Source organism: Lipotes vexillifer, unplaced genomic scaffold (genome assembly GCF_000442215.2).
Source record: "Lipotes vexillifer unplaced genomic scaffold, Lipotes_vexillifer_v1.1 scaffold1315, whole genome shotgun sequence".
Classification (NCBI taxonomy): Eukaryota; Metazoa; Chordata; class Mammalia; order Artiodactyla; family Lipotidae; genus Lipotes; species Lipotes vexillifer.
In genome coordinates, this window is record NW_006785785.1 from 100,531 (window position 1) to 115,026 (window position 14,496).

The 14,496-nt window shown below is 39.9% G+C and overlaps 1 protein-coding gene across 1 annotated transcript in view; it reads right to left on the reverse strand.

Annotated features, from left to right (window-relative positions):
• SCCPDH (saccharopine dehydrogenase (putative)) overlaps window positions 1-11,662 on the reverse strand; it is a 41,071-nt gene extending 29,409 nt beyond the window's left edge. Inside the window, exons 1-4 of the mRNA XM_007458076.1 lie at window positions 11,545-11,662; window positions 9,709-9,821; window positions 4,277-4,357; window positions 2,008-2,137 (exon numbers count right to left, since the gene is read on the reverse strand). Of these exons, the coding sequence (XP_007458138.1) occupies window positions 2,008-2,137; window positions 4,277-4,357; window positions 9,709-9,821; window positions 11,545-11,662 (442 nt within the window). The remainder of the gene's footprint in view (window positions 1-2,007; window positions 2,138-4,276; window positions 4,358-9,708; window positions 9,822-11,544) is intronic.
• Between the last annotated feature and the right edge of the window lie 2,834 nt (window positions 11,663-14,496).

Sequence of the window (14,496 nt, forward strand, 5' to 3'; positions counted from 1 at the left end):
AAAAAAAAAAAAAAAAAACTACATCTATGGGAATTATTCTATTTTCCAATATGAGAGCTTTCAAGAAGACTCATTAGTAGTGACTTACAATGAATATACAGAAACCCTACCAAAATGGGCATTTGTGATGGCTTATTAAATATTTAAAGTAAGGCTATTTAAATGAAATAAAAATATAATGAATAAAAACAAAGTAGAAAACCAAGGCCAGAAAAAAAGGGGAGAAATCCATTATATTAACCATGAGGACTAATACCTACGTATAGTGGTTAAGTATTTAATTAATCTTTGAGCTTATCGAGAGCAGTAAGACAAAAGAAAAACATAATGGGCTAGCAAATTCTCAAAATCTGATAAAATATACCAATTTGTTAAGAGACAGTATTCCTAGTTTTAATCCCAAGAGAAAATTAAAGCATGGGGCCTTAGAAAGTTGACAATGAGCAAGGTAACAAATAACCCCACCATCTACAATGATGTTACAGCAGAAAAGAACTAAAGCCACAGAAATATCACTTATCTAACACTGTCAAAACCCAAGAATAGATCATTAAATTCTAACTCACTGGAGAGGATTCTGAGAGTTGTTAAGAGAAAGTGGCCTGGATACATGGCTCTTTGATCTAACCCTGTGCACAGAAAGAACATGTATCGCCTAAGGCAGTATGTAATGAAATGTGAGCCACCTGAATCAACAATTAGCTGGGGTATTTGTTAAATGCTGACTCCTAGGTTTCAGTGTCTGAAAAAAAGTTCTAAAATAAATCTTAAAGTAATATTTCTCGCTTAAAAATAAAAAAGGACCTATTCAAAATAACAACTATTAAATATTTAAGAATAACCTCAATAAGAAACATGTAGGACCACCACGAAAAATACTCTAAACTTTTTCAGTAAATGGAGATTTTTTTAGTAAGCTTTTTAATAAACGGAAATATACCAGATCCATGGGTTGAAGACTAAATAAATATTTTAAAGATGTTCAATTCATGCCCTTCTCTTTATTGGGAATGGTTCCAGCATTTCATCATTAAGTATGATGTTGCCTACTGCTTTCTGACATTCACTGTGTTAAGAAAGTATTCTATTCCTCAATTTCTAAAAATCTAAAATCAATAAATGGTGGGCATGCGTATTACCTTTGTTGAGCTTTGGTTTCAGAGTTACCGTTCTAATATAAACTGGAACACTTTCCATAATTTTAAGCTCTAGAATGGTTTATATAGAACTGGACTTATTTGCTTCAGGTCATTTTTATAAAGGGACACTTTTTATGTATGTATAACATTCCACTGTTTTACTGTAATAGTGATTTTTTTCCATTCTTATTGTCTCCATTGTATAAATGAGCTAAAAAAGATGTCAAAAAGCTTGTTCAATACTTTCTAGCTTTGTTCGTTAAAAAAAATTAAAACTTTCCAATTATAGTATGTGTATAAATTATACTTTAAGGTGTATTAATTCCTAAACAAAGCAAGTTTGAATTTATAATGTCTGCCAAAAATTTTTTTCCAGAAATTTTATAGCCATAACCACAACTAAATTCTTTTTTTTGTTTTTTTTTTTTTTGCGGTACGCAGGCCTCTCACTGCTATGGCCTCTCCCGCTGCAGAGCACAGGTTCCGGACGCGCAGGCTCAGCGGCCATGGCCCACGGGCCCAGCCGCTCCGCGGCACGTGGGATCCTCCCGGAACGGGGCACGAACCCGTGTCCCCTGCATCGGCAGGCGGACTCTCAACCACTGTGCCACCAGGGAAGCCCCACCACAACTAAATTCTAATGGAGAATTCCTTCCTTTAGAACATTTATAGTACTATCCATACCTCAAAAAACAATAGTGTCAATATCATTTTCTAACAAGTACAGCTATATTAAAAACAAAGTATGTGTTTTAATACTACCCATTACTAGTTGTTTCTTTTCTCAAGAAGATTTTAGTTCACCACAATTACAAACATGAAACACCCCTATTTTAAATTCCATTATTGCTTCTTGATCAATAATTACCATTCATTTTATTTCTGGTATATATTACTCCCAGATCTGCTGGAATGGAGTCAAAGCCACTGCTTCCAATGATATAAGCCCCTTTTTCTGCAGCTTTCTCATGATACTTCCAATACATTAGTTCCAGAAACTAAAGATTCAAGACAAAAGATCTGAATCAGAGCTACGGAGAAACATCTAGACCAAAATTAAATGATTTACCTTTAAAAACAAAGCAATTAACCGGTGAAAATGCTAACCAAGATGGCTCTGCAGCAAAATATTAACTGTCAAATAGTTGGCACTTACTCAGCAAACATACCTACTATGTTCCAGGTGGTGTGAGAGGTATGCAGATCTGACTTAATTCGTTTTTTAGAATGACTTTTAAATGCAAAAGCAATACCTATTATGAAAAATTAATATAGAAAAATACAAAGAAAACAAAAAAAGTTACCCCGAATCACATCTTCCAGATGAACATCATTACAGACATATATCTGTGCACATATGTAAGTAGAAAGAGTGGTAGGAAAGGAGGGAACGCAAGAAGGGAATAATGTCTGTTCAAATTCTTTGCCCGATTTTTTTAAAAAACAGTTTTAGATTTACAGAAAAAAACTGAGTACTAGAGAGTTCCTAGGTACTCCACACTCAGTTAACCTTATCATTACATCTTTTACATTAACATTTATTATAATTAATGAACCAATACTGATACATTATTACTAACTAAAGTCCCTATTTTGTTCAGGTTTCCTCAGTTTTTATCTCATGTCCTTCTTCTGCCCAGGATCCCATCCAGGATACCACACTACATTTAGTTGTCATGCCTCCTTAGGCTCCGCTGGCTGTGATGGTTTCTCAGACTTTCCTGGGTTTTGATGACCTTTACAGTAGTGGTCAGGTACTTTGTAGAATGCCCCTCTATTGGAAATTATCGCATGATTTTCTCATGACTACACTAGAGTTACAGGTTTTGGGGAGGAAGACGGGGTAAAGTGCCATTTCCTGATGTCATATCAAGAGTACATACTATCTCACAGACATAGAAAATAAATTTACGGTTACCAAAGTGGGAGGGAGGGAGAGATGGATAAATTAGGAGTATGGGATTAAAAGATACACACCACTATGTATAAAATAGATAAACAACAAGGATTTACTGTATAGCACAGGGAACTATATTCAGTATCTTGTAATACCCTATAATGGAAAAAGATCTGAAAAAAATATATATATAGCTGAAACACTTTGCTGTACATCTGAAACTAACACAATACTGTAAATCATTAAAAAAAAAAAGAGTACATACTATCAACATAATTTCTCACTGGTGATGCTGACCCTGAACACCTGGCTGAGGCGGCGTTTGTCTGGTGTCTCCACTGTAAAGTTCTTCTCCCCCCCCTTCCATACTGTACTCACTGGAAGGCAGTGACTGTGCAGCCCACACACAAAGAGGGAGGAGTGAAGATCCCCCTCCTCGAGGGCACAGTAGTTATGTGAATTATGTGGAATTCTGCACAGGCGATTTGCCTCTTTTCTTCCCTTTGCCCATTTTAAATTGGGTTATTTAAATTTGTATTTTTGACTTATATATATTCTGGCTCATAACTAGGTTTTGATGCCACGTTCATGGTACTTTATAAGATAACTTAGAAGCTTTCCACCATTTTCTCTGCTCTAGAATATTTTAAATAAGATAGGAATCAGTTTCTTTTACATTCATATTTCCTACCTCTTCTTTTATCAGTCTTGGCAATTTACACTTTCTTAACACTTCCCAATATACATCACCAACTGATAAGCTCTAAGTATGTATATACTGGCACACTGATGATGGTACTCAGCAGAGACTATAGGGACATATGAGGTTACAGTTATAAAGGAGCTAGTGTAGTTCAGTGCTTATTAACACTCCACTTCCTGCAGTGTTAACTCAGGCAAACCTCAATGCAAGTCCTAGTTTTTCTACTTAATGGTTGCATGACTCTGCGCAAGTTTTATTTTAATTAATTCTGTTTACAGCATGCAGGAGCAATAAAAATCAACACATCCTATACACAAAGGCCATGGAAGAAATCAGGATGTAGGGAAGAAAAATTCAAGAAAACTGAAGCTAAGACCTTACCATCATGCTCTCTTTCAAGCTTTCAATGAAATACCATCTCTAAATGCTACCGAGTCATCACCTTCTAAAATCTGTCTGCAAAATTACACTAAATATTTTTCACTTTAACAGAAAGTTGTATTGTTAATTTTGTTCCTTCTTTTCCATTTTACATACCTGAGGTTCTCCACAGATGTCAATACAGCTAGTTCCATTTTCAACACATGCTTTTACTACAGGTTCTCCATAAAATCGGTACTGGGAGAATAAAGAAAACCAACAGTTTATTCTTACTTAGCAAGTTTAAATGAAGGAATACCACTGAGTGTTGGAAGTACAGTCTTCACTCTTAAGAAATCAAATATTAATAAAGTAGCCTAATGAGAAAATGAGAAAATAATGTAACTGCAATTTACTGACTCTCACAGTGTAAATAAAAGCATGATGGAATTACCTCTAATTGAAGACAATGTCGGAAGTTTTATAAAAGAAGTGACTCATTTGAGTTGAATTCTGAAGAACAGTAAGGATTTGCCAGGAAAAAGAAAATCCAAATAAAGGAAAAATGATATGTAAAAGTGTAAAAAAGGGTGATGCTCAGGATACCTGAAGCACAGAGTAGTGGAGAGGGAAGTGGTAAGAGATGAGTCTGGAAAGAAACACTTGGGCCAGATCAGGAACGACCCTGGGTGCCATGTTATCAAGATTGAACTTTATCTTTTCTGCATTGCTGAGCCCTCCTAGAGTATTTTAAACAGGACAGTGGTGGAACGTTTATAACACAGACATATCACTCTGCCTGTGGTATTGGAAAACAAAACTCACGGCAGGTAAGAAATGAAGGACAAAACTAAGGAAGCGGAAGGATATACTAAGAGTGAGATATACTTAAAAGACAGAAATGACTGGACTTCCTGATTAGCTGGACATGGGAACCAACAACTAATGGCAGTATTAGCAAAATAAAGAAAGGACAAAGAGGTTTGGAGGGGATAAGTTTAATATTGTACAAAGTAGCTATTCTGAGCCTGTATGATTTTGGATCTCCCAAACTATTTGTTGCTCCAACTCAAGGAATTAAAATTTTAAAAATTTTATATAACAGTTAATACATCAGAGTCAGTCCCATTTCAAAGGAAGCATGACGAATTTTCCCTTTGTGAGGGAAGGGTAAGCGGAAGCATAAACTCCTCTGCTCCTCTCATTCCTCACAGCAAAAGATGGAGAAAGGAGATGGTCTGCTTCTTCCAGCCTTCAAGAAACAGGTAAACAGACACTTAAGAGAAAAGACAGGGCGCTACAGGGATTGCCCTTTTCAAGTGGGTCACTTAGGCTCCTCTCTACCTGACTCCACAGCCTCATCTCCACATCCTCCTCCCCCTTCTTAAAAACAGCAAATGACACTGGAATTACAGGACTAGAAAAGTGTGTTTAAGTTCTAGTTCATCCTCTGCTATTCATCAACCATGCAAAATTACTAAAAGCACTTAACTTCTGAGGCAACGTAGTACAACAGAACAAACAAGGGCTTTCAAGGCAGCAGGACCCAAGTTCACATTCTAAATCCATCATCTACTAAATTGTATGAATTTATTTACAAATGACATATATGGACTACTATACTAATAAAATATACACTTTAAGCATATATAAAATGGACATAAAGTTGAAATTAAAATGAGTACAAGTCAAAGCTCTATTTTCTTTCTGTACCCAATGGATAATCTTGGGTAATCTTTACACATACCCATTTGAAACTCACTTAGCAATTTCCTTGGCCTCCTGGTTATTTTACCCCCGAATACCTCAAGTTGTCCTGTAGTTCACCTGGGTCAGAATCAGCTGGGTCGCTCGTTAAACATGCTGATTACTCAGTCCCACCCCAACTCCCTCCAGTAATAAGTTTTCTGGGGTAGACTGCAGTAACGTGCATTTTAAATGAGCCTCACTGGTGACTCTTACGTACGTTAGAGGTGGAGAATCACGTCCCTGGACATTCTCCCTGGAAAATCTCACCAACTTTCTGGATTTCAACTACAACATGTATGCTGATGACGTCCAACTCCTATCTCCAGAGCTGCTCACTGATGAGGCTGCCTCATCTGTGGCTTCTGTTATAAACTTCAGAACCCGCAAGAGCACAGGACATGGGGCAAAACGAATTTCACTTTGGCTTCTTTTTCTCTCCTCTATTTCCTCTTCACCCTGACTTCCTCACTTGCTTAAAAAAATAATTCCACTATATAGTACGCATTTCCTGTCTTAATTCAAAAATATCTGGCAGACACCTCAGTTTCAACACATCCAAAATCAGATTCATCATCTTTCTCTCAACAGCAGTTTTTCCCCCTCCACTTCCTAGCACAGGAGACAATAAAAAATAATGCTTAAAAGTATTCATTCAGTCATTTTCTGTATATTTTGACATACACTTGTTTACATATGCCTGACTAGTTTTACAGCTATCATTTAGCTCTCACTAAAGAGACCCTCACAAAATAGAGAAACGGGTAAAAAAAATACCTTCAAAGAAAAAAATTATGACACCAAAACTGGTAAACTGCAGTCTACCCCTGGGAGTATAATCCATATTACAAAGTGAAAACGACCTTCCAAGTAGAGCTTAGGAAGGAGCATGTTTTGGGGGCAAAAAGCTAGAGATGCCTATAAACCATCCAACTGGAAACATCCAGAAGGTAATTGGATCCACCAGTCTGGAGCTTAAGGGGTAGCTCCTCAGTGGAAATAAATTAATGTAGGCACATCATCAGGAAACAGACGGTATTGAAAGCCATGGCTTTCAATTCTTTCTGACTACAACCCACCCTAAGAAATTCATTTCACATAGTAGCTCCACACACAAATATATCTGACACAAAACCTTCATGAACCAGTACGTACCTGTATTATGTGTAATTCACCCTATTTTCTATTTCAGTCTATCTGATTTTTCTTTTCAATGCCTAGTCTTAACCTACTGAACTGATTTCACAAAGTTTAAAAAGTACTGGCCCAGTTACAGTTTCTGTCTGGGATGGTGAAAACGTTCTGGAAATAAAGAGGTGACAGTTATATAAGATTGTGAATGTACTTAATGTCATTGAAGTGTATACTTAAAAATGGTTAAAATGCTAAATTTTATGTTATGTATATTTTACCACAATAATAATAATATTAAAAAATGGTCCAGGGAATATAAACAGAAAAGAGTTTCTAAGGCTTAAGCTCTGAGACCTCTGGCATTCACAGGAGGATAAAAAGATCCAGCAGAGGAGACGGAGAAAAAGCTGGTAGAGAAAAAGAAAACTAGGAGAGGGCAAGAATTCAGATACCAAGTGAAGAAAGGAAAAAGTGATTGACTGTCACAAATGCTGAGAGGTCTGATTAAGATGAGGACAGAGAACTGATGATTGGATCTGACAGGACGGGGATGCTGGCAGAGTAGTTTCGTTTAAGGAGTATGGATAAAAGCCTGACAAGACTAGATAGAGGAGGAGGTGAGGGAGTGGAGACAGTAAGGAAGGCAAACTTTCAAGTTTTGCTAAAAAGGGGCATAGAAAAATGGGAGTAGTTAGAGGAGCATGCAGAATTCAGAGAAGTTTTTCTTTAAATGGGAGATATAATCCCATATTTGTATGTGGAGAGAAATAATCCAATCAAGAGGCAAAATTTGATGAGAATAAGAATATGTGTAACTGTAAACCTGTAAATATAAAGTCTTTGAATACCGTGTCCATGAGAAGCAGGGGTAGTTTTTCCCTGTAAAAGGAGATAAGGCAGAGTCAGGATACAATGCAGATAGGAAGATCTGGTGGTATAAATTCTCTTCTGACAGCTTGTATGCTCATAGTTAAAAAAAAAAAAGGAAAGAAAGAAAGGAAGGGAGGGAGCGAGAAAGGAAAGAAGGAAGGAAGGAAGAAAATCACAAGGTAAGAGTGAGGAAAAAGGAAGAAAGGGGTGGGATGCTAAAAGTATGAGAAAAAAGAAGCTATAAAACTGCTGCTTCAGTGAGTAGGAGAGAAAATAGCCTAGGAAAATAGATTAGAATTGCTGGAGGTACTGAGGCTGCATGTGAGGTTTGTAACCACATATTTAAAGTGGGAATAGTCAGCATCGGGATGCATTTTTCTCCAGCCACACTGGGTTACACATGTTCAGGCAGAGTAAGCAGCAAGCTGGAATAACCAGGGCTGGGGTTTCTCCAGAGTACTTCGGAGGGAGGGACAAGCTGGCTCAGGATGTATATAAGACAGTGATTCAAGCAACGAACCACAGACCACATTCTAAACTAGTTAATGAAATAAATTGAAATAAACAATAGAAATACATTTCATTTGGTGACAATCAAAAACCTTTCTGGTTTCATTTGATGAAATTATCAACAATTTTCTAGATGCTTAGTTTTCAAATGTTTTGACAATTGAGAAAGCTTCCTCAGATCCATAAATGTCACCAAAATTCATCCTGTTACACAGACCACAAGTGTCTCTTTCACATCCAGTAGAATAGCAGCAGCTAGAGGTTCTCCTTTCAAAATATCCTCTTTCAACCACTTCTCATCACCTCTAACACTCCTACCCTATGATTGGCTTGCTTGGCCCATTCCACTGTTGGTTCCCTACCACCTATTTTTCCTCTCAGAAGACAAAGAACTTCAAATACGTAAATCAAATCATGCCCTTGCTTTTAACCATTCAATAGCTCTTTCATATTTAGAAGGAAACCCAAACCCTGATCTTGACCTTGCAGACCTAACCACCTAGTTCCTAGGTACCTCTCCAATCTAACTCCCCACCTCTCTGCCCTGCTCACGCCCAACCACACTGGCCTCTCTCACATCCCTCAGTCAGGCCAAGCACATGCTCATCTCAGGACCTTTGGATTTGCTCTTTCCTGGAACACCCTCTCCTCAAATACTCACAGGATTTACTCCCTCACTGCATTCAGGTCCCTATGCAAATTTCAGTTCGTCACAGAGACCTTCCCTGACCATCCATCTAATAGAGACTGGTGTGCCAATCTTTTTATCTCCCTTCCCTGTTTTTTCTTCAAAGCACCTGTCACTTACTACTATAACATTATTTTTCTGTCTCCCCACTGGACTGTAAGCTCCATGAGGGGTTTTCTGTTTTATTCACCATTATGTCTGTAGACTAGTTCAGTGTACATATAATAAACACTCAATAAACATTTATTGAATAAATGAATGAATCCTTTTTTAATATCTTTCTTTGTACATGCACTAATATATGTACTGGTACAATAATACAGAATGTAATTTAAAAACAAATAAAAAGTAAATTATGGGTACATGCTCAAACTTTTTTAGTTAAGGGGCATGCAGCACAAAAAAAAGTTTGGCAATTATAGCTGTAACCACTAAATAAACCAGCACACATTCCTGGAGTCTAGTGTCACTCTCTCTCTCAGGAGACTCTGGTCATATCCATTTGCTTCTCATGAGAAGTAAAAACTCCCCATACGGGGTTAAGGCCCTGAATCAATTCTTCTGTCCCCTGCCCTTATGTTTCTCTGGAATATAAAATACCAGATTCTGCTAGAAATGAATAGATTTTTTGTTCTGATTCAAAGAAGGGCAGATTACTTACTGGTCCTACACAGTTGAGGACAACTGTTGCCTGTTTAGCCATTTCATCAAGTGAGGCTGGATTAGTGATATCACAAATTATTATTCCAACTTCAGATGACAGTGTCGGCCTTCCTAAAATAAGAAATAAATTGTTTTAAGCAAATCCCGATACAGTATTAGATCACCCAGCCCTTCTTTTCATAATAACCACTGACAGCAAATTTACTAAATATACTAAAAGCTAATTCTCCCTCTCAAACAAAAGATAAAACTGTTTTTAACCAGGTAATTAAAAATAAGGAAAAGACTATGAGGAAAATGGAGTTAAAACTAAGAGTTAATAAAACACATTACTAACCTTTAAAAGAAAATCTAAGATAAGGAATGTGTAAATGACAACTCTATGCAAAATGCCAATTTTTCAGATACCGAGATGATTTTCCTGACCTCTTCTCCAGGAAGAATTATGCTATTATACTATAAAAGCAGTTTCTCATCAACGATTAAACAACTACATATGATAAAATTATGAGGAGGGGAGTTAACATCAACATAATGAAACAAAAGAGGACTGAGGTAAAAAACAGTCTAGGGAAGAACACTCAAGTTCATAATAAGGAAATAACTGGAATAAACTGAATCAATAGAGTAACGCAGGTTTCATGGCTCAAGGTGTATATCCTGCAATAACCTGATCTGGGCACTACAAATGGTAGGCAACTACGCTATACCTGTACAGTCTCGTTGAACAGAAAAGAAGAAAGGGAAGCATGTATTTTAGTCGTGAGAGTATTTCTCTTGGAAAAGTAAAGAAAGACCAAAAAGCTTTTTGGTCAAGATTCTGTACTTGGGAGTGGCAGCAGGAGAGCTGTAGGAGAGTCCAGCCTACTTGGTATCTTCTGTACCAACCACAAACAAAACAGGTTCCAAAAACAGGGCTCTGTGTCGAATTATCTGAGATGAAGGTGAAGGGGAAGAACAAAGTATGCCCGAAACTCTTATAGGTGCTATCTGTCTGTATGACAGGGCAGTAGGGTGGAAAACTGACAGCCAAAGTTAAAGGCGACCGACTCCTAACTTAAGATGTTCTCACCACGGGGAACATGGGTAGGGTCTCTGCGTGTGTGTGTGTGTGTGTGTCTCTCTCCGCCACATCTGTATCCCCAGCATTTAGACTAGCACCTGACATTAAAAAGACCACTCAACAAAAACAGGCTGAATGAATGCCGAAAGAGTAAGTAAACTGCCGAAACAAAAACACCAAAAAAATTTTTTGGATGAAGAGTACGACTGCTGGAGAATGCTTACAAGTAAAAATTAAATTAAAAAGTAAAGCCACAGCAACGTTCTCCGTAAAACTCCTAAGCTTCCTCTCCCATCTCCAAAACACAAGGCAAAGGGAGAACACAAGGCAAAGGGAGAGCACAAACCATCCTGAAGGAACCAGTGCTCTACTTTTGTACCCGATCAAACATCAAGAGACTTCCAGGCCCACCAGGTTACCCCCGCCCCCCCGCTCTAGAAGGGGACGGAGCAGAGAAAGGAAAAACTAAAGTTCCTATTTCGCCAGTGGGGATTCCCTAACTATGGGAGAAATTCAAGGGGCGGGGGATGTCTCTCTCTCTCTCTCTTTTTTGTTTAGGGAACGGAATGAAGCTCTGACGTTATCAGGAGCCCCGTGCTCCTCCTCCTGGCCGCTAACAGGGTCGGGGAGCTCGAGGGGCACCCAGGGAGAGAACCTCTCATTTCAGGCGACTGAAACCCCTCAGCCGGGAGAAGGGGGCTTGGGGATGAGAGCCGCGGCGGTGGGGCCGAGACCGGGGTCCCGGGGCCCCGTCCCAGTCGCCCCCTTTACCCAGCTTCATGGCAGCCCTGTCCAGGACTCGCTGCAGCTTCTCCCGAGAAACGAACTGGCCGGTAAAGCCAGAGGCGCCGAACACCACCAGGTGGAAAGGCCTCTGCTGGGTCGCCATTACGAGCCCACGGCGATGCAAGGACCAGGACGGGATGAGTCCACGGCGCCTGCGCCTCAAGCAGCGACCCCAGGACCCGGCGCAGCAACCGCCTCCTCCGCGGCCACTGCGGTCTCCACTGCCTGCGCGCCGCGTTCCCGAAGGCCCGCGCGCGCCTCTGCGCCAAGGCCCCGCCCACACCGCATTTGCCGACGGCGCCACTACGCCTCCTCCTCCTCTGGGGTGGGCGCCGCGCCGCTGCTGTCTGCCCTGGCTCGCGAGGCCTGTGTGCTTGCGGGGCTGGCGGTAGCAGGCGGCGGCCCCTCCTCCGCCCCGTTGTTGGTCCTGCATAGGTCTGATTGCCCCAGGCGTCGTATCTTTTCGCTCTCCCGAAGGTTGTAGGGAGCTACGCAAAGAGAGAGCTCGCGAAAACCTTCTGACGGCTGAGAGCATTTCCCGCGCCGAAACCCCCCCACACACACCTTTTTTTTTTTTTTTTTTTTTTCGAAGCACGTTGTCCAAGAGGGTGTCTGCGGAGCCAGATGGAGGGTGGACACGGAGTCTGGGGTCCGCTTTCTGTCTTAGGCCCCGCCTCCACCGCTTCGGTGCCCGTCGTCTCCGGGACCCCCTTGGTGATGAAGCACAGAGTTAATGGTGAACCTCAGCCGGAAAGAAACTCCCAGAATTGTCGTGCCTTTTGAGCTGTGAGGTAAAGGTGAATGGTGGTTCAGGACGTCCTCGAAATGCAGAAGAAATCAAAAGTTTCTTGAGCTGTCGTTATTTATATAGTCAAAAACGTTTTAATATAAATAAATGAATAAGTGAATACATAAATAAATGGGGGAGAAGAGACACATCTCCCAGTACAGAGGCATTCCAAATAATTTGTCATTACGACCTTCTCCAGAAGAGTTTAACTCCCTCCCCTTTGAATATAGGCTTTGCTTAGTGACATGCTTTAAAGAGAAGAATGTGGAAAGGGGGAGGAGGGGTGGGAAAGAGAAACCAGGTAAAAATTACCCTGGCCAAATGGTCAAGGTTAACATCATCAATACACCATGTTGATAGCACACATCCTTAATATGATGTGATAAGGATGATAGATACTTCATCTCTGTCGGGTCCCTCCCCCAAACCCATAACCTCATTCTAACCATGTGGAATATTCTAGAAGATACCTGCCCAATACTCCCCAAAATGTCAAAGTCATGAAAAAACAAGGGTGGTAGGAGAAACTGTCAGTAACTAAAGGAGCCTAAAGGGACATGATGACTAAATGTAATGTGGTATCCTGGATGGGACCCTGGAACAGAAAAAGGACATGAAAGAAATCCTAGTGAAATCCAAATAAAGTGTGTTTAGCTAGTCACAATGCACCAATATTGGTTTCTTAGTTGTGACAAAGGTACCAAAGAAGGGTTAAATGTTAACAGTAGGGAAGACTGGTGAGGGGTATAGAGAATGCTCTGTACTATCTTTAACTTTTCTGTAAATCTAAAACGATTGTCAAATTTAACATGTAATTTTTTTTTAATAATAGGAGTGATTTTAAGACAGTTTATTTTATTTATTTATTTATCTATGGCAGCGTTGGGTCTTCATTGCTGCATGCGTGCTTTCTCTAGTTGCAGTGAGCGGGGGCTACTCTTCGTTGAGGAGCGGGGGCTACTCTTCGTTGAGGTGCGCGGGCTTCTCATTGCAGTGGCTTCTCTTTGTCGCATGAGCTCTAGGTGCAGGGGCTTCAGTAGTTGTGGCTCGCTGGCTCTAGAGAGCAGGCTCAGTAGTTGGGGCACACGGGCTTAGTTGCTCCACGGCATGTGGGATCTTCCCGAGCCAGGGCTCGAACCTGTGTCCCCTGCATTGGCAGACAGATTCTTAACCACTGTGCCACCAGGGAAGCCCCAACATATAATTTAAAAAGAATTTTGTGCATTTGTATCAGTTGCGTATAAATATGTCATCTCATTTAATGCTATTCATCAGGCATTTCCAGAGAGCTTATGTTTGTCAAACTCTGAAATAGATCCTGGGAATACAGTGATTCCCTAATTGGGGGATAAATAGTTTAATTGCAGTACACGTGGCAAATGAAGGGCAGAAGAAACAAGACAAGCTTGTGCTAGGTTACATGCTGTTGATGATGCCCAGCTATGCCAGGGACCCCTGCGTGTGCAGTCATGGGTACAGTTCGCTGAAGACGGAATCTTCCAAGGGAACTTGACTTTGATTTCAATTAGTAGAGCTTAGATATAGAAGGACTGAGAGAAGGACAGGTGTTTGTTTATTCATCCAATAAACATTCAGTGTGTGTGTCATATGTACCAGATCCAGAAGCCAGAGCCATATTTTGAAGTAAAGTTATATTAATAACCCTCATTAAAATATGAATAGATGGATGCTTTTTAAATCATGAAATATATTAATCATACAAAAATGGTAAAGCCAATAACAAATATGTACCCACCACACAACTTAAGAAAACTATTCCATGGAGTGAGGCTTCTGGGTACCCATCCCTGAACACATTTCCTTCCCTACCCCCTAGGTGGCCACTTGCCCCAGTTTGGGTTTATCATTCTTGTACATGTCTCCTTGAGCACATGTGCAAGGGAATATTTTAATACATATCTAGGAATCAAAATAGTCCTAGAATATGCACATTTGAGATGTAATCAAACTGCTTTCCAGAGCAAATGTACTGATTTACACTCTCAGCAGGATATGAGAATTCTCTGTTGTTTAATCTATGCCAAAACTGGGAATTGTCAGACTTTGAATTTTTGTCCCTCTGGTGATTATAAAATGGTACGTGTTCAAGAATTTATTGAACACCTGTTACATGCTAGACACTAGGA